Source organism: Eriocheir sinensis, chromosome 15 (genome assembly GCF_024679095.1).
Source record: "Eriocheir sinensis breed Jianghai 21 chromosome 15, ASM2467909v1, whole genome shotgun sequence".
NCBI lineage: Eukaryota > Metazoa > Arthropoda > Malacostraca > Decapoda > Varunidae > Eriocheir > Eriocheir sinensis.
Window position 1 is genome coordinate 9,269,039 of NC_066523.1, and position 25,212 is coordinate 9,294,250.

Sequence of the window (25,212 nt, forward strand, 5' to 3'; positions counted from 1 at the left end):
TTGAAAAAAAAAAATAATAATAATAATTTGAATAAACTGAATACGTCACTTGGATCACTGCACTGCACTTTCATTGATCAGTTCATGATTCTTGCCACAGTCAAGACAGCACAAAGAGGTGTGGCTGCTGCATGTAATCTAGTCATCGGACAGAATATGCTTAACTGCTGCTGATGTGACAAACTTTTACACTGCTAATGTTTTACCATGGATATTATGAACACAGTATGTGCTGCCATATATTTTCTCATGATTGAGTAATGAAAAAGAAACATGCTTAAACTATGAAAGTTTATGGTATTAAATATCTAATGTATCAGTCACATTAGCACAATACAAAGTCTGTCACCTGCATTAAAAATATTATTTTTTATTGAGTGTAAAGTTTCTGGTTTTCATGGCAATGGTCAAAGTTACTATTTAAAACTCCTCAAAAAGACTAATTGAGTATCTGTTTACAAAATCTCTGCTCATTGCTTCCTAAAACTTTCACTGATCATTTTATGGTTTCCAATGCAAGTGGCAAGACAGTGGGCAGCTGTGTGGATCCAACATGTACAAAGTAGTTATGAACAGATGCATTCATTTACTCTAACTTTCACAAAATTAATTATCACAAAAGGATATTTGAACCCAGCATGTTCTTTCTTCAGATTCTTTTTATAATAAAAAATAATTGATATAGTACCATAGATATAAGGAGAGTTACATGAGTGTCTTCAAGATTAACACAAGTATAGAAGAATCCTATTAACCTGCAGGTGTAAATCACTGTTGTTGGTCCTGCTTGTCACCAAGATGCTAATAAAATTCTGCCATATCATGCACTCTCTGTAGAGGACATTACTTTAAACTTACAATGGGCACATCAACAACTTTTATCAATGTGTCTATGGATCACACAAAAATATATATGCAATGGCTCACTTGCAGTACTTGGAGGGATATTGAACCCTATATGAGTTTACTTACACTTAATTCAAGCTTAGTTGAGCCATGTAATTAGCATAATATTGACAGCAATGCAGGTATATCATATTTTTTAAATGGAGTGATGATTCATCAACTCTTTTGATGTGTTTGAAGTTAAAAAGACTTCCCTAATACCGTTGTTACAGTGTAATGTTACCAGTAGACAAGCAAATTAACAAACCCCAGCAACTACATCTCAGATGAAAGTCTGTTTAAAATGAGGCTGGACTTGAATATCCCTTAGAGATTATTATCATTGATCATTGCTGACTTGCAGAAACTGGAATATTCCAGTGTTCCAATATAAATGCCATGGTAGTAGAGTGACTTGTTTCCCACAGCTGACATCTGAATCCTTATTTATAAACTATATATAATGGGTATGCAATGTTTCAGCTGAATGTAGCTTTCAGTTCTTACGATGACAATAATCAGGTCAGTATCTTAACATTTCATCTGAACAGTGCCAGCCCTTCCTATATACCTACTACACTCAATGTGTAGGGCCTCTGATCACTGGGGGGGCCTTAGGATGTACATAAAAAACACACACGCACACGCACAAAAAAGGGTGGGGCATGTTGAGATGGTGCTTTTATTATTCCGTGAAAAAAGTTCTATAAACAATAAAAAGTCATAAAGAAAATAAGAGACTATACAGTGCAAGTTATTTACTTTACTTTGCTTAGGACAGGGATATAACTTGTAGGGTGAATACATTGAAAAAAAAAAAGTGAACAAAGTGGGGGTGAGACCTCCAAAAGTGATCCAGCTTAGGACCTCAGAAAGGCTAGAACTGGCACTGCATCTGAACAAGGCAATGTGACACATGCAAAGACATAGTCCTACAATAGTGGCCTGTTATAAATGATTATAATTCAGCAACAGCTGGCAGCTACTGATTGTCCAAAGAAACGTGCCATCCATCCATCAGTAAACAGTATTTTACAGCTTAATTTAAAGCTAATAATCGATACAAAAGGGGTTCAATCTGGTAGCTGGCAAATTTGAATTAAAGAATACACTAAAGCACTCATTCCTGTCCTTCTCACATTATAAACTCACCTAATGCTGCAATCATACTCCTCGGGAGTGGACTGACTAACCACACACTGAACACTGAACAATGTTTATTTTCAATTGGGGAGCTCAGGAGGAAATTCTTATTACTCAATGTTAATTACTCCTTGTACCAGTGTCACTGTAAATGGATTTTCATAATCCAGTCTCTCTCTCTCTCTCTCTCTCTCTCTCTCTCTCACAAATGAATAACATGAATGCAATGAAAATATTTTCAATGGTATCATTTCATACCATCAGTGTTCCTTCTTTGCTGTCATCCTAATGATTGATTTCAATAACACATTTTCAAGACTTTCTAAGCTCCTATGACTCAGTTTAACCCTTTCACGCACCACAACACGATTCATGTCAAAACAGAATCGTCTATATGAGCTTTTGACTTGAATCACGTCAAAAACTAAAAATATCACCAAAAATAAGTATCTTTCAGAATCGCGTCAAAATTTTTGGGGTCAAAGATCCAAGCTAGACCTATAAAATAAAATAATTGTCAACTCTCTCGTGCCGTTGGATTTGAAGTGATAATTGCTGGTGGTTTAGTTGCCTGTCAGCAGGCAGCCTGTGACCGCGACTGTTGTCCCTTTAAATTGTTTTTTCTCAGAGTTGGTAAACTTTGCTATTTATTTGCATTTCTTGATATTTTTTTCCTTTCATAAGGCAGAATAATCTATTCCAAAACCAACAATATACAATAAAGCCAGGAAAAAAGAATACTCGTTGGTGAAATCGATAACATGATAAAAATTCTCGCCACACGGTCAGGCCATTCCACGAGGCCCCCAAGGGAGCCCCAGACGGATGTCGCAGTGGAAAGAGAAACTTATTAAACTTTTGGTGCATGAAAGGGTTTATAGAAAACAGCAAGTTGGTATTAGCTTTTCCTATTTGATCGACACTCCAAAATGTAGTAGTTTAGAAAAACCTATAGGAGCAGAGTATCTACTTTATTGGTCCTTTTCATGTATAATTCAGGATAATCTGATTTTCTTATTTAAATCCATCTTATAAATTCTTTAAGATATCTGAATGATCTAAGCCCAAGTTAATCTATTTTCCTTTTGTTTTCCTGTATGATTTCAGGAACATGTTGTCAGTGATGACAATATTCACAATGAATTTGTAAAAATTTTCTTTGGTTTACCACAAAGTGAAATTAAAGGTGTAAGGTGCTAAGATTTTCAGAAGCTGTAGAGTTCTCTTGACATTCATCAGATCATGGAAGGTAGCACCTACCCAATGTAATATGCCTCATATGATGTGGTTTATGTTTGTTATCTTGTGTCTATTCATGGATAATGAAAGGCAAGCAACAGGAAGCACAGTGAAGATAATGTACCTTATTGAATTATGATGTAGCTATCTTTTCCCTAGATTTTAATTATATACATTTTCCTGATTCTGGGTGGACTCTGAGGAGCTTACTATAAACTCTAAAATAATATGAATTTCTCTAAGATTATATGATAAATCTTCATGGAAGATTTGTTAACATTAAAAATTACTATATTTTTTTAAATGATATAAAAGTACAATATAATCTAGCTGTAAAAAAATTACCACAGTAATATTTTCATGTTATATTTAGGAAACTATACATAAGTAATCAAGGTGACCTGCATGTTGCAGGTACCAGCAGGCTTCTTGTATAAGAAGATACACATGTACACACTCACCTCAGAGACTCTTCTATACTGAGGCTGAGGAATAGTGCATAAAACACTGATGTGGGTGCCTCTGTAGTGCTCTGCTCTCTATGCTATGAGTTCCTCCAAGGCTTTATCCCGATCATTGTCATGTTTCAAAAGAGCATCAACAATTTGCTCCTCTTCAAAGCCTAGATCCAGAAGCTGAAAAGGAGTAGATTCATTAGATAAAAGTACAGTGGGACCTTGCATTATGAAATTATCCCTTTCATAAATATTAATTTGGATAACAAATTATTTCTAGTAAACAAAATCTAAATGAAATTTAATAAAAACATGTCCAAATTGAGCAAGTAGTCGATGCAGCAATGCCATTCAGCAAAATTTGTATAATTAACCTGCCAGTTCTAATATGCAGTTCAGAAACTTAGTGCCTCAAAAATTATTTAAAGAAAATTAAGGAGCACAAAAAGAGGAATGGAGAAATAAATGTCATTGAATTGTTTTGCTGTTGTGCTGGAAGGATGATGAAATGATGGCCACAGTGATATAAATAATAATAATAATCTATCTATATCTTTGACGCCCTGCTCCCTCACGGGAACTTCCCTCCAAGGGGTGGCTGCGGAAGAAGCGTCTCCATCTCTCCCTCCTCTGGCACTCCCTCTCAGCACACTCAATCCTGCTACTTCCAACTCTCTCACTCCAATACTCACTCACCCTATTGATTATGTTAACCTATTTCTCTAGGGTGCTGTTTCTTCCAATGAATTCATTAGTTCTTGACAAAAAAACTCACCTAATTGTAAGCACTTTAATTTTTATACATCAAATATCAATCAAGTCAATAAAAATGGCATAAACTAAACTCTAATCAGCTCTCAAGATAACAGCTTCTTTCGAAAAGAATGATCTAAAGTTGCCTCTTGAATTTGACAGAATTTAGCTGCCTAATGGAAAAGTGCCAGTGTGTTATACTACATGTAGACACTTTGAGCCAAATGAAGAAGTGACCTCTCAGAGAATGATGATGATTGCTGGACAGCACCTGGCTCATCAAAAAGCAAAGAATCATCGTAATGATGCAGAATTACATCCACATGCACTGGTGGATGTTTAACCAGTTCAGTACCTTGCCAAATTTGAGAATCTTAAGCCCTAAGACACAACTTAGATTCTCTTCTAGCTCATATTAGCAATCAGTGCACCTCAATGTGGTGGTAGGATTCTTGGTGGAATGACAAAAATTAATCTTGTTGCCCTATTTAGTACAGATTGGACTTTTATATAATTTGGAAGGTAAAGTTTAAGAGAAAATTTATCAAGAAACTGCCCAAGATTCGTTAATAAAGCCCCCATACATGACCCCAATGAACTGAGCTGTAAATCACTCCTTAACCCTTTCCCTGCTATCTAATTTCAAATTAATCATCACCTTGGTGCGGAGCCTTAAAAAAAAACAAAAAAAAAAAACACTTTGCTTCCTGAACACAAAAACTGTATTTCCCACCATATAAGATGCACCGATGTATAAGACGCACCTATATGGCAAGATATATTTAGAAATATTTTTAAAAACTCCACATTTTCCCGGAACTTAATGTGCATGCAGTATTACATTCGTCCACCTTACTTACAATTATGAATATGATACCGTATGTTGCTTTGTGCCCTTCTCTGTATCAAAAGTGCTCCATTGTTGGTTGAAGAATTACAGTGCTCTTACCCCGAGCTGCTGTGATTTTGAAATGGTAAACAAAAGGGTTGGTTGGTAGATTCACTCACTGCGCAGTGTGCAGGCGACAACTTTTGCCCAGGTACTAAGAAAACTAATCATACGGGGATGCTACGTTTGATGGGCAATCTTGGTCTTGATCTTGACTCTCAGGGACTGTATACCTACATTCAAGTAGAAATAGATGTTGATTAATTTTTTCAATCATATTATGTTTTAACCCCATAATGATGTTGATGCTGCTGGCCTCATATAGTTCTATCAGACGTGGGCAACGAGCATGATGCCAGTGCTGGAGAGCAAGAAGCTTTCTGGAATTTGAAGGGCGGTGCGTAACTGTCTCTGTCGATGCTAAGTGACTAACTGGCACCTCTTTTGTCCCTTACCACCACTCCGTGCTAAAAATAGCCTACAGTTCCTGCCTACACATCATGGCATCTGCAGAGCGATTATGTTCCCTCAGCCGTCCTGTTTCGGCGGTCTTCCTTTACTTTCTGCTCGTTGTGTGCGTGCTAAGTGTAGTCTTGACACCTCCACTGATATACGTGTTTTTCAGGCGACCCCAATCATGCACCTCCAGACATGACTGTGACCCCACTAGTTTAGTTCTTGATGTTATTGTAACATAAAAACACCATGTTTGATATTTTGAGGTCTTGGCGACCCCAGGAAAAGTGCTTGGCGACCCCACTTGGGGTTGCGACCCTAGGGTTGGGAAAGGGGGTTCTAGATGAACCAATATCTTGTTCACAGGAGTGTTCAGAGGAGTGGGAAGTGGAAGTTGGATTTTTTGGGTAATCATGGAATTCCAGCTTAACGGTCAGTCCAAATCATAATCTGATTTCACAGTTGAGTTATATGGAAGATTTTCTACAACTTTTATTCAATGAAATTCATTCCAGAATGAAAATATATATATATATATATATATATATATATATATATATATATATATATATATATATATATATATATATATATATATATATATATATATATATATATATATATATATATATATATATATATATATATTTTTTTTTTTCAAGTTTCACTGTAACTTTGGCTCTCTGTAGCTGTAAATTTCCAGGTAAAAGATTATAAATTATATTTTTCACACTCCATCATGATAAAATGAGCAACTTTTCTTCAATAAATTTTCCTGTACATCACATCAGTAAGAAGTTGGAATTTTTGGGAATCATGGAATTACAGCCAAACAGTCAGCCCAAATCATAATCTGATTTCATGGTTGAGTTATACGAATAATTTTCTACAACTTTTATTCAATGAGATTCATACCAGAATGAAAAAACTACAAAAATTTACAAAAATTATTTTTCGAGTTTCACTGCAACTTGGCTCTCTGTAAGCAGTAAATTTCCGGGTAAAAGATTATAAACTATAAGTTTCAGACTCCATTGTGATAAAATGAGCAATTTTTCCTTAATAAATTTTTCTGTACGTTGCTCCAGTAAAAAGTTGTAATTTGGGGGAATCATGGAATTCCAGCCAAACAGTCAGTCCAAAAAAAATCTGATTTCACAGTAGAGTAATAAAGATGCTTTCCTATGACTTTTATTAAATGAGATTCATTAAAAAAAAATCACTGCAACTTTGGCTCTCTGTAGGGAGTAAATTTTCAGGTCAAAGATTATAAACTATATTTTAAAGACTCCATCGTGATAAAATGAGCAACTTTTCTTCAATATTTTTTTCTGTACGTCACACCAGTAAAAAGTTAGAATTTTTTGAGAATCTTTGAATTCCAGCCAAATGCGACAACCTAGAGAGAAACGGATTTCACAGCAGGATGCGCCAGAAAATTTTCTATAAAACACCTTTTATGACGTATTCTCAGTTCCAAGGTTCATTTTCCGATGACTTTTGCATTCAGGGGGATCTCCTGAGAAAATTTTTTGCGGTCAAAGGGGGTTAATATAGTCAAACCTCGGTTAACGAGTGCCTTACTTAACGAGTGTTTTGATTTATGAGCAAAAAAATCACAAAACAAGCCTTGGTTTACGAGCAGTGACTTCGTATTCGAGCGTCTTTTTTTTATTTTTTATTCTTTTTTGTCGCCACCTCAAGGGGCGGGACACAGGCTATGTGGAGGCCGTCGAGGTCACACGCATATGTCCTTCCGAGGAGGGACCACAGACCCTTGCTGGATGACGGCTAATGAAGGGGAGGGGAGGATGCCGATAGACTGACTCTATCGGCTGATGTCACCCTAGCTGACCAAGTCAGTTTTTCGACGAGGACTGGCGTGTTTTCTTGTACTAGTCGAAGACGTGAGCATGGGTTCCCTTAGTTCGCCACAAGACGAGAGTGCTCAAAGAGGAGAACAATGGGAATCGTCTCAGGGTTGCCACCATGAGCTAAAAAAAATAGGGAACACAACATCCCATTCTCCAATACTGAACGATTTCATATTTTAATGAACGGGTGGCAACCCTAAAATTTTTCTACCCTGTCATGAGTGACAGCCACTGCTGGTGAAGGCAGGAGGAACTGGGGAGGGACGTTACGACATGTATTTTACACACATTTCAGGACGACACTTGACAAACATAATTTTATGGACTGGTTTTGTGGTTCACCGAAAAATGCTTTCACTACAGTTTTAGAATACTGAATTTTATCTGCTTAACCGTTCAGACAGCCAAATATGGAACAAATGGCGTTCTGTATTTTAACCCGGTAGCAGCGGGGATCATGTTTCTTAACCCCTTCGCACCAGATGTTCAAAAAGCCCGCCTGGCTAATATACGGCGTGCTCGGCTGCGCGCGGGAAACCTGAGCCAGCATGTATCTGCTTGTCGCCTCCGTATATTATGCTGCTGAAAGCCCTCATTACATGTATCCCGTATTTGCAAAGCAGCATACACGACGAGTCAACATATACCTGCTATGCATAATATAAACTGCGTCAACGCGAAAAAAAAAAAAAAAAAAAAGCGAAATAAAGAAAGGGGAGAAAGGGGCAAGGGGGAAAGAAATAGAGAAAGCAGATGATTGTGTAGAGGAGGAAGAATGTCGAGAAATTATCAGCAAATACAACTCTGTTATCATCAGTCAGAGAGCTGCCAGATACTCCTTTGTCATCACAGACAATGTATGTGTGTACGTGTGTGTGTGTGTGTGTGTGAGAGAGAGAGAGAGAGAGAGAGAGAGAGAGAGAGAGAGAATGAGACTTCCTAATTTTAGACACAAGGCGAGAAGAAGGCGGTGCATACTGTAGCTCATTTTTTGTGATTGGTGGGAACAAGGATGGTGGGAGGAGCAATAGGATTTCAAGGACAGCATACGGCGTCTTTACTTAGTAACCAACACAAAGTACAGGACAACTCAATAGAAGAAGAAACAGAATATAAATATGACGCCTACGTAGGCATCATCGTATATGCTACTGGGGCTTCATGACGCCTACGTAGGCGTCATCGTGTTGAAAGGGTTAATGGTCCCTCTAAGTGAGAAAAATGAGAAAAAATCATCACTCACACAAACCATTTCATAATATATATCAAAGCATTTGTGATCAGTTTATGTATCATATATTTTTTGGGGTTTATATCATGGCACAAATTTGGCCTGTTGCTACTACACGATAAAGCCACAAATTTGGCCCGTCGCTGCTACTGGGTTAAGGAAAGGGTAGCATGTAGGCAACCCTAGTCTCAACCCCCACTGTAAACTCGTAGAGATAATATCTGTGCACTCGGGTCCGATTGCATTTGTGCTTTGGTGTGCAATCTTAGTGTTTCAGCACTACAGTGTGCATTCTTTGTGCTTTAACTATGTCCCTAAGAAAGATGGATAAAAGGGATGGTGCTGCAAAGAAGAAAACAGGAACGGTGGATACTATGATTGCAACAGGAACTGGGTGCGAGCCTCAGCGGCTTGTATGCCCTCCTGGACGTGACTGACTCCCGTTCACCCTCCATCTCGGACGATACATCGGGTTAGCTCCACGTTGGTGGTTGAATGTAGTTCCGGTGCCTCAAGAATATGGAAACTGCAGCTTCTATACCCCAGAGCAAAGCCTACACCTCAAGTGTAATTAGTGGCTGCAGGAGTCTCCATAACAACCGTAACACATTAATTTGTGCCTTAAATTATTTATCATTGCTATTTATTAGTAAAATTACTTTAATTCTGTATAAAATAAATATCTTTTTGAGATATGGGATGCATTAATAGGATTTACATTAATTTCAATAGGGAAATTCGTTTTGGTTTACGAGTGTTTTGGTGTGCGAGCAAAATTTTGGAACAAATTAAACTTGTAAACCAAGGTATGACTGTAGTTATTTTTACAATGAGAAACAAAAATGCATTTACAATAAACACTTTAGTCATCCACGGATATCTGTTCTTTCGAACATGTATCACACATGTTACAATGGGGGCCGGTACCGACAAGCTGGTCATAAGCTGAATTGATCGTGGGTCAAAATTTACATAGAAAATATGTTATTCAAATGTCTTGCTGTGGATAGAGCAGTGTTCCTGTGCCTCCTATCCTACCCCCTTCCCCCTAAATCCCACTGCCATCCTCACGTTCTGGCCCAGCTGGGCTGTAATAAGGCAGAAGGGGAAGTGTGGGTGGGCTGGCCCAGCCCACCCAGTCTTCCCCCCTCTTGCCTCAGTCTAGCTGGGCAAGCGTGTGAGGACAGCGCTGGGGAGGGGGGGAGGTAGAAAGTGTGGGAACTGTATAAATAAACTGCTGCTCTATCTATGACAGGATATTTGAAATGTTAACTCATTACTTAACCAAGTACGTATTACTAATACGATTGGCCTAGTTGTAAGGGTAGTCGGTGGCCGAGTGGTTAGCGTGCTGGGCTCACATTCACCACGCCATGGACAACATCGGTTCAAATCCCCATGCTACCACCTGAGATTTTTCAGTCACCGCCGAGTGGCCTAAGACTACCCACATGCTGTCCAGAAGACCACCCATCAACCCAGACTCTAGAAGAAACCGTCCAGTGAATCAAGAATGAGTTCCGAGGGGCAGCATGAGCAAAGCATAACTGGCGCCACTATAAAAAATTGCCTGCGCCACAACGGGCTTGGGATGACCATCTGGCCCCTGAAGAAAGCCTACTGGCGCTATAGGCGGGGATGTAAAAAAAACAAAAAAACAAAAAAAAACCAGCAAGTGGTCGTGAGTTTCATAGGTCATAACTTGAGGCTTACCTGTAATCTTCCCTTTGAGAGGAAAAGTTCACGCCCAGATCTCTGTTTATTAATACCAGCCCAGGAAAGGAAAAGAGAGGCTATTGACAATGACAAACATAACACAAATGCTCACCTGCTTGGCAGCTGCCAGATGATCCTTAGTTTTTTGTACATCTCCCATATAATGGTAAAATGCACGCTCTGCTTTGTAGCCATCTTCACCATTCCCTTGAAGTGACTGTAGCACTAAGAGAACCTCAATAAGCTGCAAAATAAGAATTATTAACAAATAATAAAAATTACTATTGGTGTAAATTAAGAGGGGTTGTACTTTACTTCTAACTTAATGCTTAGACCAGTGGTTCTTAACCTGGGTTTGACCGAACCCCAGGGGTTCGGAGGAAGTTCTTCGGAACACTGCAATTTTGCAAATGAATGTTAAGCCAGTTTTTCTTTCATTTTTACATTAATCCTCTCGCGCACGATGACGCGTTTCGCATCATCAAAGGTAAAAGGTCCTGGTGCATGATGATGCAAAACACGTCATAAAAGTTAAAAAATTGATTAAAAATTAAGTTTTCGGTGGACGTGCGTCAAATTTGGAGCGTCATTTGTTGGGATAAGTTTCTTAATGGTAATATATGGCAACCTTTCTAAGGAGCGTAAATGAGGAGCGTGGAGCGATTTTTAGTTGTTAGCCTACTCTGACGGGAGAGGAAAAAATACAGTTTTCTTGGTGTAACTCAGGAACTAATAGGCATGTGAAGATTTTGAGGATACCATAAGAATCCTCACTAAATTCCACTTCGAAACATATATTCGGCTAAAAAAGTTGGCCCACAAAATTTTGAGATAGCAAGTGGGGAAGAGTTGGTACTTAGGATTTATTGTCTACAATACTCTATACGGAGACTTGAAACGAGTTTCTATTGTTTATATATATTTTTTCCTCAATTTTTATTTGCGCATGTTCTAGTACAAGTCTTTATGAAGCCATTGATACCAAATTTATTGGGGTACGATATATCTGTGATGGTAAAATACGTACTGGAATGTAGAGTTTTGCGGCGGCAAAAAAAGGCTGGTTGGGCCTGAGAGATACATGGTGAGTGGAAGAGAAACTTACTGGAAACTTACTATGCGCAAGAGGGTTAATTAATATTAGATTTATTTTTTGTATTATCTAAATATACTCGAATTTTAAAGCCATTTTTCTTCATTCTTGTATGATTTCTTTTTCTTCATACTCGAGGGGTTCGCCTACTGTGTGGAGGTTTTCGTTAGGGTTCGACGCCTCTGAAAAGGTTAAGAACCACTGCCTTAGACTATGGGTAAAGTTTTATAAACCTTCATCAGCCTTCCTAGGCTTCCTAGCTAGGGGAGGCAGTGGCCGAGTGGTCAGCGTGCAGGCATGATGATCCTGAGGATCTGGATCTGGATTAATGATGTGCAGGGCACCTGTATAGGTGCATAACATGCATGTTTGTGTTGGGGAGCCGAGTTTGCAGGGGAGGGAAGTGAATCAAGTGTAATTGTTAGTGTTAGTGTGTTGTGGTGACAAGTGAGTATGTATATGTTTTCTGAATGAGTCTATTGTATCGCAGTCTAAAATCTGTTGAGGGAGGCTGTTCCAGTCACGTAGGGTGCATGGAAAGTATGAGTGCTTGTATGCATCAGTGTTAGTGTGATAGTGTCATAAGCTATGTGTTTAATGTCAGGTGTGCAGGACTTACGTTCAAGTTCCACCACAAGATGCTGACAATTTTCAACCAATGCCGAGTAGTGAAAGATTACCAACATTCTGTCCAGATTTTCAATCAACCCTTATTTCAGCGACTTTGGTTAAAAGGAGCACCAGCGGGCAGCAAAGGCCAAGCAAGAGTTATATTCCATGGCATCCACTTAAAATGAAATTTGCCTGCACCATTAACGGGATAGGGGTGCCTACCAAGCCACTCAAGAGACTTTACTGGTGCCATACCCAGCACAAAAAAAATAATAAAACAAAGAAAAAGCCTTGGTCATAGTTTATGTATTTATAGAACGTTGGCCATTTCCCATTGGAATATTTCAATAAATGTAGTGAAAAAAGGACCATAGGTGGTTCTGCTATTCTTAGAAATAATTTCAGCAGTTGGTAACCTCTTCCTATCAGTCAGTCCTAAGCAAATTGTCAAAATGCATGAAAGTCATGTGAAAATGTTGAAGTCTACAAAGCAAAATATATCACATCAATTTTTTATCTCTCTGACACTACGGAATATTAATGAACAAACTGTACTGTGTGAAATCAGACATTTTTATTGATCATCAGCGTATTTTTTAATCTGGAAATACCTGGAAATATCTGGATATCCTAAAATACTATCCGGAAACACATAGCTAATGCACCTTCACACATACAGTGCTCGTCATTGAAATTGTCGCCGGGATCTCACTTAGCCGTTGAACATTTAAAATTCGCGCATTCCTTTTGCCAGAGCATGGGTGCTTTAAATCAAATTATTACGCTTCTGGTAACTCAGTCTGTGTGTTGGGGGGCGTGCAGAGGCGGGAAACACTGACACTTGCCTGTCCATAGCTGTCAAATAGGGGTGTTCAGTTGATGTCTTCTCCCATCACCCCTCCAGATTGGCTTGCAATTGCTTGGTTGTTCAGCAGTTTTACTGGACAATGGTTCACTACAAGACCTTGTCAAGTCATGACATCACAAGCATCGCATCTCTCCACAAGGCTGGACACTCGACACAAGATACAGGTAACTCGCGATTTACGCGAGTTTGGTTTACGCGTTTTTTAAATAACGCGGGGTCCAAAATCCAAATAAATGTTTAATTTAGGCGTTTTTTTTCCCACTTATACGCGATATTTTATGGAGTGGCCACCAGATGTCTCACGCAACTGGACTCACACGGCCACACAGCTGAGCTCAGTTCTTCCCGCGCGCCACTTGAACAACAATACAGTACCTACGCTGCCACGCTACTCAACAATAGGGGTGGGCAGGTACCGGTACCAGTACCGGTACTAACGGTACCAGCAATACGGTACGGTACCGGTACAGACTGCTCGGTACCGGTACCAATACTTGCCAGCCCCTCATGGTGTCCCTCATTTCTTCCTCACACGAGAGAGGCTGAGAATGAGTGCCCGAGTGGATATCTCGGTTCTGGTGACACGCGGCATGCAGCTGTTTGTTGTATGGGTGTGGTTGTATGGTTTGTAAACAATGCAAATGGCGGCCGGGCTGGGATTGCGTGAAATAACTCCTCGTACAAGACTCATGATGTACAGTTTCTGATATCATATTCACCCCATTATTCTCACTAATATTAATAATTAATAATGAAAACATAGACATTTTTTTCCAATATGATTTTTTATGTAGCTTGTACTGCTCCTTAGTCATACAATCTTAAGCCACCTGTGACATCAAGATCAAGATCATACAAATGGCGCCCGACGGAAAAACGGGATACATACTAGTAACAGCAAGGCATGGACGATCTTCCACCGATTTAGTCTTTGTATAGTAGTTATTAGATCGCCCTGTATTCTATGGTAACATATTAAAGGACAGCTACGGACTATGAAGGATTATAAACAATTACAAAGGTAAGTTTGCCGTTGTTGTTGGATAAGACGAAAAACAGACCCTTAAAAACATCCCAAAGAAAAAAATCGTTAAAAATTTGTACATTCAGCGTATAACGCGCAGGGCTAAACTTTCAGGCATTTTTTATGTGAAAAAATGCGCGCTATACGCCGAAAATTACGGTATTTATTTTTCGACAGAAACCTACCTCTTGTTTGATTTACATTGTTTTTGAATTACGCGACCTCTTCAAGAACGCAACACTCGCGTAAATCGAGAGTTACCTGTACCTCACAGCAGACGGGTGTCTATGTCCGCCAAATCCAATGATACGCGAAGCGTATGAAGGAAAATAGCAACAACAAAGTGCCAGAGAAGAAAAAAACACCCGGAAAGACCCGCAAAACATCCATGCGAACCCCGAGACTGGTACACCGTGTACTTGAAAGTCACCCTCAAGTATCAGTCAGTAAAATAAAGGAAGACAATCTAAGACAGCTGAGTAAAGTGTCTGTTAGGACGTTATCACGCCGCTTAAACGACGACCTCCAATACCTCAGTTATGTAGCACGACCCAAGCCTGTGGTTTCTCTCGCCCAGCAAGGGAAGAGGCTTGCATTTTGTGAGACTGAAAAACTGGACCTTCCAGCAGTGGCGTGGTGTGCTGTGGAGTGATGAGAAGATTTTCAGTGACAGCTAGCAGTCAAGGTCGCGTGTACCGACACCCCGGCAGCGACCCCTCGACCCCCGCTACACTGCACCGTCCGTCAGGTTCCCTGATTCGTTGATGGTATGGGGTTGCTTCTCTTTTCATGGTGTGGGAAGCCTTGTGGTATTACCCAAGAACACCACAATGAATCAAGGGAACTACCTGGAACTCCTGTGTGACCATCTACCGGGGTCTTTTGAGACGTGTCACGCCACCACCTTCATGCAGGACGGTGCACCATGCCACACGGCTAAATCAGTGAAACAATAGCTCAAGGACTGCTGTGTGCTGTTCTTTGAAGACTGGCCTGCTAATTTCCCAGACTTGAACCCCATCGAGAATTTGTGAGCGATCATGAAAAGGGAGCTGAGGGGCTGTGCCTGTTCAACAGTGCCCAAACTCCAAGCTGCGCTGTACCACCTATGGAGAAACTTCGCCCCACATCATCTCATGGCCCTTGCAGACAGCATTCCTGCATGTTTGGAGGAGTGTAGGAAGCGTAAAGAGAAGCCAATAAAGTACTTGTTGTAAGATAAATAAATTTCTTTAGATGTAGTATCATGTTTATATTACTCCACACAGCGGGAAGCGGGCTGCGACAATATTAATGACGAGCACTGTATTCCTGCCTCTCCTGCTCTCACTAAAGCTTGAATGAAGATTTACATCAATCATCATCAGGTTCAAAGTAAGCCAACTCCACCAAATGAACCTGATCAGAGTGAGAGTACTGGAGTTACTGAGCTCAGAAAAAATAACTTTAGCATTTGGCTAACCAACTAATGGGGAGCATACGCCTGGGGGGGTGTCACTTCACTCATTGGCTACCTCCACTCACAATGGTCTTCCTGAGCAAGCTCCCACACAGCTGCCCTATTCATCTCAAGTCATTCTCAGCAGGATTGGTTGACTTGTCCCAGCCATGAGTTACATGAGAGTCCCCTTGATCTCCTCCACTCAGGGTTGTTTTGTACAAAAACAACCCTGTGAGCGGGATCAACATCCAGGAGGCATGCCACAGCCACCACATACTCACTCCTCCTTCAAGGGGGGGCGGGGTGTCAGGGACAGGTCAGGGTCAGCATGCACTCGACGCCTGCCAGCCACCTGAGCTAAGAATTCGTGGCAAGGTCGGGCCAGAGTCAGTGAGCATATGCTGATCGGTCAGTGATGGGCAAGTTTGTGGTCGGCAGGTGGTCGGGGTGTGGCTGCCGACAGTCTTGGCATGCTTGTGGCTGGCCAAGAATCGGGGGAAGTCTGCAACAAAACTGTTATGACTCAGGCCTTGGCGCATTTGTTTTCCTTGGTCGTGATGGTGTGACAGGCTTAAGACCCATCAAAGTCATATACTACTTTTGGTGACTTTGACATCCTCACCACATGCAAGAACAGACTGAACTGTGTCACCCAGAAAGCCTCCAAATGTCTGGGCCATGGTTTTGGCCCAGGAGACCTTCAGTCCCAGAGGCTTCGCCTCCTCATGTAGCACTTTAAGAACCAACAGATGATCTGCAACAACTTTGATCAGCAACTCTGCCTAATATCCAGTCCATACAAGTGTTGAAAAGTATTGGAGCAAGGACTCACTCCTGCCTCAAACCTGAATTAACAGGGAAGAAGCCAGAAAGACCACCCCCAAACTTCACAGCACTCTCAGTCCCAGAGTAAAGGCCAGTCATCAGGACAATAATTCTTGTAGGAATCCCAATGATCCGCAGAATGCCCCAGAGTGCCTCACAGAGCACTGAGTCAAGTGCCTCCTTGAAATTGACATAGGCTGCGAGCAGCCCCTGTCGAAACTCTCATTGGCGTTTCACAAGGACATGAAGTGCTAGGATCCAGTCAATCGTTGATTTGCCGGGTGTGAACCTGGATTGTTCAGGTTTTTGAAACTTTAGAAGAGATCGAATTTCCTTCAGCAGCAGATGAGCGAGCATCATGCCTGGCACGCTGAGCAGTGTAATACCATGGTAATTATTTTGATCCTGTCAGTCCCCATTCCCTTTCCAGATAGGGAAAACCAAACCCCTTTTCCTGTCAAGAGGAATAGTGTTCAGCATTTACTAAAAATATGTCATGTGCGGGGGTCGCAGGAACAAAAACTCGTAGCCTAGGAGTTAAGAGTTTAGCCTCAACTTTGTTCACTTACTGATTACACTTCTTGTCACAGGAAGCAACATATAGTGAATTCACTTAAATCCAACTGGTTATCCCAAATATTAGCCATAATATTTCTGAGCATTACAGTCATCCCTCAAATAATACGGGGGTTAGGGACCCAGGACCCCCGTACTATTCAAAAACTCGTATAAAATTAGTGCCCCCCTAGAAACACTCCTGGGGTCTCCTACGGAATCCGAGTCCCGCCTGGCTCAGCTGTTACCCAGGGGCCCAAGTTGCCAGTTATGCATTTTCTGCTGCAGTCACAGTGTAGTGTTACCACGCTGGGGGTGTCAAAGGGAGCGAAGTGGTCAGAATATTTAAAATTCGGTTGGAGTAGTTTAAATATGCGTCCCTTAACTATATAATATGGAGGTGTATGGTCGTATTTTGGAGGCGCGGAGTCAATCTCCACAATTACCGATTTGTATCTTATTTCAAGTATGAATTAGAGAGCAACAGAAACTGTGGTAGAGAGTAAGAGAGAGTGTGAGTGTATGACATGGCTCACTCGCTGACAATGTGGAGGGGAGCGTTGCCAGGATGGTGAAATTCCAGAATTTTTACTCTTTACTACACTCCCACACGTCCTCTGCGTGTAACGAAACACATGAGAAATTAATCCAGACAAGAAAAGGTTTGCCGGCGCCGGGGGATGGAACCCGCGACCAGCATAACGGGAGAGCCACTCCTTTACCAGTTGGCCAGAGGTACCCCACTGGCTAAGTGGGTTATGGGAGGCTCGCCCATCAGGCAAGTCGTGTCACTACAATGGTTCCATTGCCCAGCGTGGAAACACTACAGCAGAAAATGCATAACTGGCAACTTTGGCCGGCGAGTAGAAGCTCAGCCAGGCGGGACCCGGATTCATGTAATAAGCTCTCCCTACCACGGGTTCCGGACAAAAGTTCGTATAGAAAAACTTCATATGGCAATAATTCATAGGAAAAAGTTCGTTTACATAAAGTACGTCAGGATAAAGTATGTAGGGTATAAAGTTCGTCATGTCAAAAGTTCGTAATGGGAAAAAATCGTAAAGTTAAATGTTCGTCGTGCAAATGTTCGTACACGTAAAAGTTCGTACGGAAAAAGTTTGTATGCAAATGTTCATACACAACTGTTCGTACGCAAATATTCATCAGAGATAAAGTTCTTATGGTATAGAAAAAAAAACTTCGTATGGCAATAATTCGTAGGATAAAGTTCGTTTGATTCTAGGACTAAAGTCCGTATGGAAATAGTTTGGATATATATATATATATATATATATATATATATATATATATAGAGAGAGAGAGAGAGAGAGAGAGAGAGAGAGAGAGAGAGAGAGAGAGAGAGACGGTGTGGCCTGCACAGTGGAAGGAGGCCAGAGTCACACCCGTACACAAGAAAAAATCCAGGTCCGAGCCAGGCAATTACAGGCCAGTATCACTCCTCCAAATCATCAGCAAGATATTTGAGAGGATCATCGGGGAGCAATTGACATCCTTCCTCGAGGAAAACCACCTGCAGTCACCGAAGCAGTTTGGTTTTCGGAAGGGCCGCTCTATCTCAGACCTCCTCCTTCTCCTCTCAAAGTCCTGGCATGACGCCCTTGATGACGGCCACCCTTCTCTCGTGATTGCCCTGGATATAGCTGGCGCGTTCGACTCCGTTTGGCACCGCGGTCTGACGGCGAAGCTACAGCAACTAGGAATCACGGGGGACCTGCTGCGCCTGCTCTCAAACTACCTGTTTGGCCGGAGCCTCCGCGTAGCAGTCAACGGAAGCACCTCGACCAGCTTCCCGGTGGAGGCCTCCGTTCCACAGGGGTCCGTCCTTGGACCTATTCTGTGGAACATATACTTTAACGACCTCCTGCAAACCATCCCGGCAGCAAGCGCTTACGCCGACGACTGCACCCTCTCCAGAACATACAAGAGGGAGGAAGCCCAGGACACGATAGAGTCCGTCAACAGACAGTTGGCAGACATAATGGCCTGGGGAAAGAGGTGGCAAGTCAGGTTTGCCCCTGACAAAACCCAGGCCATGGTAATATCACGTTCTCGGGAGGACGCGAGGCAACTCCACGGCAGACTGAGATTCGGGAACGACACCATCCCTCTGCAGTCCAGCGTCGACATCCTGGGTGTGGAGGTGGACTCCCAGCTGCGGTTCGACCGTCACCTTGAAAGGGTGGCGCACAAAGCCTCCCAGAAGGTGAACCTCCTGCGCCGCATGAAGAACCTCCTCGATGCTGAGGGCCTGAACACCCTCTACAAGGCACAAGTCCGTCCAGTGATGGAGTATGCACCGCTCACCTGGATGGCCAGCGCCCGCTGCCACCTCAACCTGCTAGACAAGGTGCAGAGGAGGGCTGAACGCCTCATCAACGGCACCCAGCACCACCGACCGAGCCAGTGGGAGACACAGCGACAACAACATCGAAAACAACAACAACAACACGAGGGACGGGCAAGACCAGCCTCGAACCAGCTGAACAGCCTGGAGCACCGTCGCCGCGTCGCTGCCCTGACGGTGCTACACAAGGCACAAGTGGGCCTAGTGCCCCACCTGACGGACCTGAGGGGTACCTGGAGGAGGTCTGAGCGCAGCACGAGAACGGTGCTGAGCAACGCCTCCCTCCTGGAAGTGCCAATGGCCCGCTCCAGCACCCACCAACGTGCCTTCTCCATTGCAGTGGTGGTGTGGTGGAACAACCTCACTGCTGATGTGGATGTGACACAACTGTCCACTCAGCAGATGAAGGTTGCGTCCCACAGGTGGCTACTCCTACACCCACCGTAAACATGTATATAATTGTATAACATAATCGGCAGAAGCTTTTAAATAGCTCCCCAACGGTCGGGGGAACTTTAGCACAGAAAAATAATACTGCCATGTACTAATGTACTGAACATGTTTAAATAAAAAAAATAAAAAGAGAGAGAGAGAGAGAGAGAGAGAGAGAGAGAGAGAGAGAGAGAGAGAGTGTGTGTGTGTGTGTGTGTGCATTTTTTAACATAACTGAGCGACCAAAAGGTCTCCCAGTGGTGAAAAACAGTCGTCCAGTAAGAAACTTTTTAAGGTACTGGGCGACTAGATCTTTATTCTTGAAATAATTCCTGGAGGCAATGGCTCATCATGTCTGTGTGCTTAATGTATATTATTTTGCGTTAACGGGAAGGCGGTGGCAGCAGAGTGCAGGGTTATGATGTTGGTTGTCGGTGGTGGAGGCGAAGTGGGCGGTGGTGGTGGTGATGGTGGTTGTCGGCAGGGTCGGCTCAGCGACACCCCCCATTTTTCATGGGTTTAGGACAAAAGTTCGTATAGGAAAACTTCGTGTAGCAATAGCGACTTATTACCATACGAACATGCTTACGAACTTTTCCGTACGTACTACTTTATGCAGAAGAATTTTCTCCCTGACGAAAATTTGTGAACGAATAATTGCATATGATTTTTTTTCTAAATGAACTTTTGTCCCAACAAACTTTTGTCATTACGAATATTTTGCATACATACTTTATACCATACGAACACCTGTATACGAACTTTAGCGTACAAACTTTTACTAATGTAATTTTTGTCTGATGAACCTTTCCCTGACGAACATTTGCATATGAACTTTTTGCTTACGAACAATTTCACACGAAGAATCTCTATACGAACTTTTGTCGTTAAGAATATTTTACATACGTACTTTATACCATACGAACTTTAGCGTACGAACTTTTGCGTACGTACTATTTTCAAACAAACTTTATCCCTTACGAACATTTGCTCACAAACAATTGCGTACGAACTTTATGCATACAAACTATTTCCATATGTACTTTGGTCCTAGAATCCCCTCCCACAACTTGACTCATACCAAAACATAACTTCTTCTGAATTTGAATTCTTCTGCAAGGTGAATACCTTTCTCGAACGCTTTGGGGTGCATTCAGTAGGTGTTTTGGCTTGCCTCTTGGGTCCCATGTTCATGTTATGTGGTAATGGAGAAGCGTAGCTGAGGTTGTGCACACACACGGACTTAGAGAAAGCACATAGGTTTCAATCTGGCAAACCAGTGTTCCTGATTTTGTGTACACACATGGACTGAGGGGATGTGCATGGGTGGCAGTCTGGTAGAACAGTGTTGCCATTCACGCCATGGCTACTTGGTGCGACAAGCGGTAAATTTAAAAATCCTGAAAAAAATCTTCTATGACAATCCGTGTTAAACCGAAACCGTACTATTTGAGGGACAACTGTATTTGGGTCAGCAGTTTTTATATTTCTACCTTATCTAGGCAAGAAATGGGGTTCTTAATACTGTTCTTGATAGTTGGAAGACAAAATATAGTTTAGTATATCTATTAATACCCAATGAATACCTTTTTATGATCAGTGCCAAGCTTTTGAACAGCTCTTGCTACTCTGGGACGAGGGAATCCCATCTCCGCCATGTTCTGGACCAAAGCCTGGGCATCTGTTGTCAGCTCTGCAAATGGGTCTGGAAGGCGTGACTTGACTGGAGTGTGTGGGGAGGAGATAGGTGGATGCTGGACAGGTGAGGACTGATACAGATGCTGACTGGATGATGTTTCAGCTAGTCCAGAAATATCTGGTAAAGGCTTCCAGTCCTGAAAATTTATAGAAGATAACTAACTTGTTTTAATTGCATTTACAAATAAACTTTCATCTGCTTATGTACTGGAAGATAGTTTCCAGCACATTTACAATTCTACTTAACATAACTAAATTATGAGTGGGCAAAGGAATGGGAAAACTATGCTCTTTTTGATTCTTGGTATTTCCCTTCACATTTTTCTTTCATTCACATACTTTTCCCCAACATATCCAATTAGAAGACTAAAATAAAGAAGCACCGTTAATAGAAAAAGGGACATATCGTGGGTTATGCATGGTAGTCAGGTTCAAAGTTTGTCATAATATGACGTTAGCAAAATGAATGCCATCTGCCAGTGGTTAACTTTAATGTTTTGTGTGAAACTGCCTTTCATACTACAAATTTTTGCAAATGATAATCTCCCTTGTTTCTAATACACACATTCTAATACTCAGATTCATGAAGTGGATGTCTGTATTCCTTACCTCCAGACCAGTTAGTCCAGTACTGGAGGGACGTGGAGGCGGTGTGTGAGAGACTCCTCGATTGTCATTGTGGGACTGAAGTCCACTGCTGTATCTTGTAACTTCTGAATCTTCTGCCGCTGTCAAGTCTGGAACACTGCGACAAGAGCGCAGTGATCCACTGGTAGATCCAGCAGCACCTGAACTACTGCTGTGACTTGGTGTTGATTCTCCTGACTGTAGTCCTGACTGCTGATTTTGGTGGACATGAGATTTATTTTGAGAATAATATTTTGAATAAAAATCTTCCAGATCTTGTCTTTTACCAACAGTTGTTCCTCTCTCGACTGACTGTACTGTAGAACCACCTCCACTTGTATAAATAGGCAGGGTTGATGAATTTCCAGTTTTATTACTAGGGCTCATCACACTTCCCTGTGTTGTATTAGATACACTGTTTGCAATACTTGCAGACTGGAGGCAATAATCATAAGGCACAAACTGTGCAGTTTTACTAGAACTATTTACAGTATATCCACTATTCCATGGCTGGGGATAATATTTATTTTGAAAAGTCCTGCATGGGTCCTCAGCATACTGTGGACCAGATACAGATGAGGGTGTTGATGTTCTGGTTACTTGGGTATTCTTGGCCAATTGGCTTCCATAGTGTGGGAATCCTGGCCTTGGCTGTGTCATGTTCTGCTGCTGTAATGATTGTTGTTGGTGCTGCTGCTGTGAAGGCAGATAATATGGATACTGTCCAAATGCACCATATGCTATCTGCCCATTTGGATAAGTATTAGGATATGATTGGCCCTCTTTTGAAGGACCATGATGCTGATTATTTGTTCCTTCCACTGGCTTTGGACTAATGTGTGATGAATCAAGAACTTTAGCTAGTTCTTCCATGTCATTAATTGACTTCAAAGCAGCACTGTCAAAAGGATCATTACCCTCTCCTTCAAAGTCTGCAAAATTGATGTTTGCTGGAGTTTTAGAGGGCAACCTCACAGATTTTTGAGATGGAATTGGAGTGGGTTTAAGCATTAGATCATAAGATGTTGTAGTACCTGACACAGTTATTTCAGTTTTGCCAACACTATTAGCATTACTTATGGCACCACAATAACTAGTATCTTCTGATGTGGAAGTGGATGAAATTTGCGGAGCTTCTTGAGATACAGCCTCATCAGTACCCTGGTTACCTATTCCAGGTGGTGTTGCTTCATTACCATTTGCATCATGTATCTGGCTGGCAGGGGTTGCTGTCTGATCCCCAGTCTCAGCTTCCTGTGTATTTTCAGTTTCCTGAGTTTGTTGTTCCTGACTGGTTTCTTCTTCCAGTCTTCTGATTTCCTCATCCTCCTCTCTTTTAATTCTATCCTCCTCTTCTTTTTTAAGTCTCTCTTTCTCCTCTTCTTGTTTGAGAAGTTCCTCTTCTCTTTTCAGTTTCTCCTCCTCCTCCAGTTTTGCTTTCAATTCAGCCTTTTTCTTATCATATTCTGCTATTCTTTCTTTGCGCATTTTCTCTTCTTTTTCTGTTCTGTTTCTTCTTTCCTGTACCCAAAGAAGGGTAGTTTTCTCCACAGCAAAGTCATACTGAAAGGAAATGAAAATGTTTTAGTTAGGAACCTCAGTTTTCCATGGTACAGTGACTCCCAATGTTCTTGCACTTAGGATCCTCTTCCCAAAATATTGAAACCCACATGATACCGTGATATCATCAGTTTGTTATACATATTAATTTCCATCCATACCCAGCCCTGACATATCCCAAAAGACACCCTGATGCCTCTCAACACACATCACAGCAGTAACACACAATACCAGCAGAATAAAAGCATAGAAAATAATTTAAAAAAAGATAAGTTATAAAAATTTGGGGTGTACCGTAAACGGAGGTGTCAGGAACTATCAAAAAGTTCTGGCCAGAAGTTCCAGCCAGAATCAGAACTAGAAAACTTGTACTCTTATACTCTCTACTAACTACTTGTATTCTCAGTACTTTAATATATATATATATATATATATATATATATATATATATATATATATATATATATATATATATATATATATATATATATATATATATATATATATGTATATATACACACACACATACAGTGGTGGGCACGGTTCCGCTAATCCGCTAACCACTAATTAGCTAAGCTAACTTTTCTTTAGCTGATTAGCGTTTTTGCTAACTTTGGAAACTGTTGGCGGACCAATTAGCTTCTGCTAAATGTAGTTCCTCCTCCGCTAATTTTAAGTCCACTATAGTCACTATAGTCTGTTTCATTAAAATATTACTGGCGGCCACATCCCCTAATGCTCTTCAATTTTGACTGGCTAAGTGGCAGCTAATCACTGAACTGGAAAAGTTTAACCTGAGAACGGCAACAGACCTCAATTGAGGCTTGCCTGAGGAGAGGCGACAAGCCTCAATTGAGTGCAGTTTTTTAACGCGTACAGAAACCGCGCCAGTAGGTATAGATGGCTGAAAATTTGACTAGATGATGTAATATATAGCAACGCTCAGTAGGACAACCCACTATCCCCACATCATTCATTTTGCCCACGTCAGTCGTCTTCCCTCGTCTCGTAGCACGTCTTATATATAAATTACTGATAAACTAAAAAAAATCAAGATATAGATGAGGTGTATATTAGTAGTTACAAATATGTGTATGTGCTACGAGTCATTTACGCTCATGTCCCTCGTCTCGCCTCGTCCCCCCTCGCACGTCTCAGGGGGTGTCAGCGCTCGGCTAAATCCCATTTATTGACCGCTGCCACAGCCATACAAATAGGTTTAGAACATTTTGGTTTTCTCTGTCCTATGCACTCCAAATATTCCAAAGGCGCTGAGGTACTGTTTTTCCAATTCTGAAAGACTCAATTTTTGGGGCAACCAGTCGCCTGACAATGGCTCTCTCCAACCCTGGGATCGCTTTTCTCGGGTTAATCTGCTTGGCCCAGGAAGCTCGCTCTGCACTCACATTGCTTCACAGTACTATGTGATGCATAAAAAATAAATGTCAACACCTTATTATCACCACGAAAT

General features: G+C 41.5%; 1 protein-coding gene across 2 annotated transcripts in view; it reads right to left on the bottom strand.

Moving 5' to 3' along the window:
- Positions 1-1,549: 1,549 nt before the first annotated feature.
- The window catches only part of LOC126998885 (ubiquitin-associated protein 1-like), a 34,432-nt gene continuing 10,769 nt past the window's right edge, over positions 1,550-25,212 (bottom strand). Inside the window, exons 3-6 of one of the 2 annotated variants that reach the window (XM_050861080.1) lie at positions 22,164-23,744; positions 21,443-21,691; positions 10,754-10,885; positions 1,550-3,902 (exon numbers count right to left, since the gene is read on the bottom strand). In XM_050861080.1, coding sequence (XP_050717037.1) covers positions 3,807-3,902; positions 10,754-10,885; positions 21,443-21,691; positions 22,164-23,744 — 2,058 coding nt within the window. In that variant the 3' untranslated portion in view covers positions 1,550-3,806. The remainder of the gene's footprint in view (positions 3,903-10,753; positions 10,886-21,442; positions 21,692-22,163; positions 23,745-25,212) is intronic. The other variant, XM_050861081.1, reaches the window with a different exon arrangement.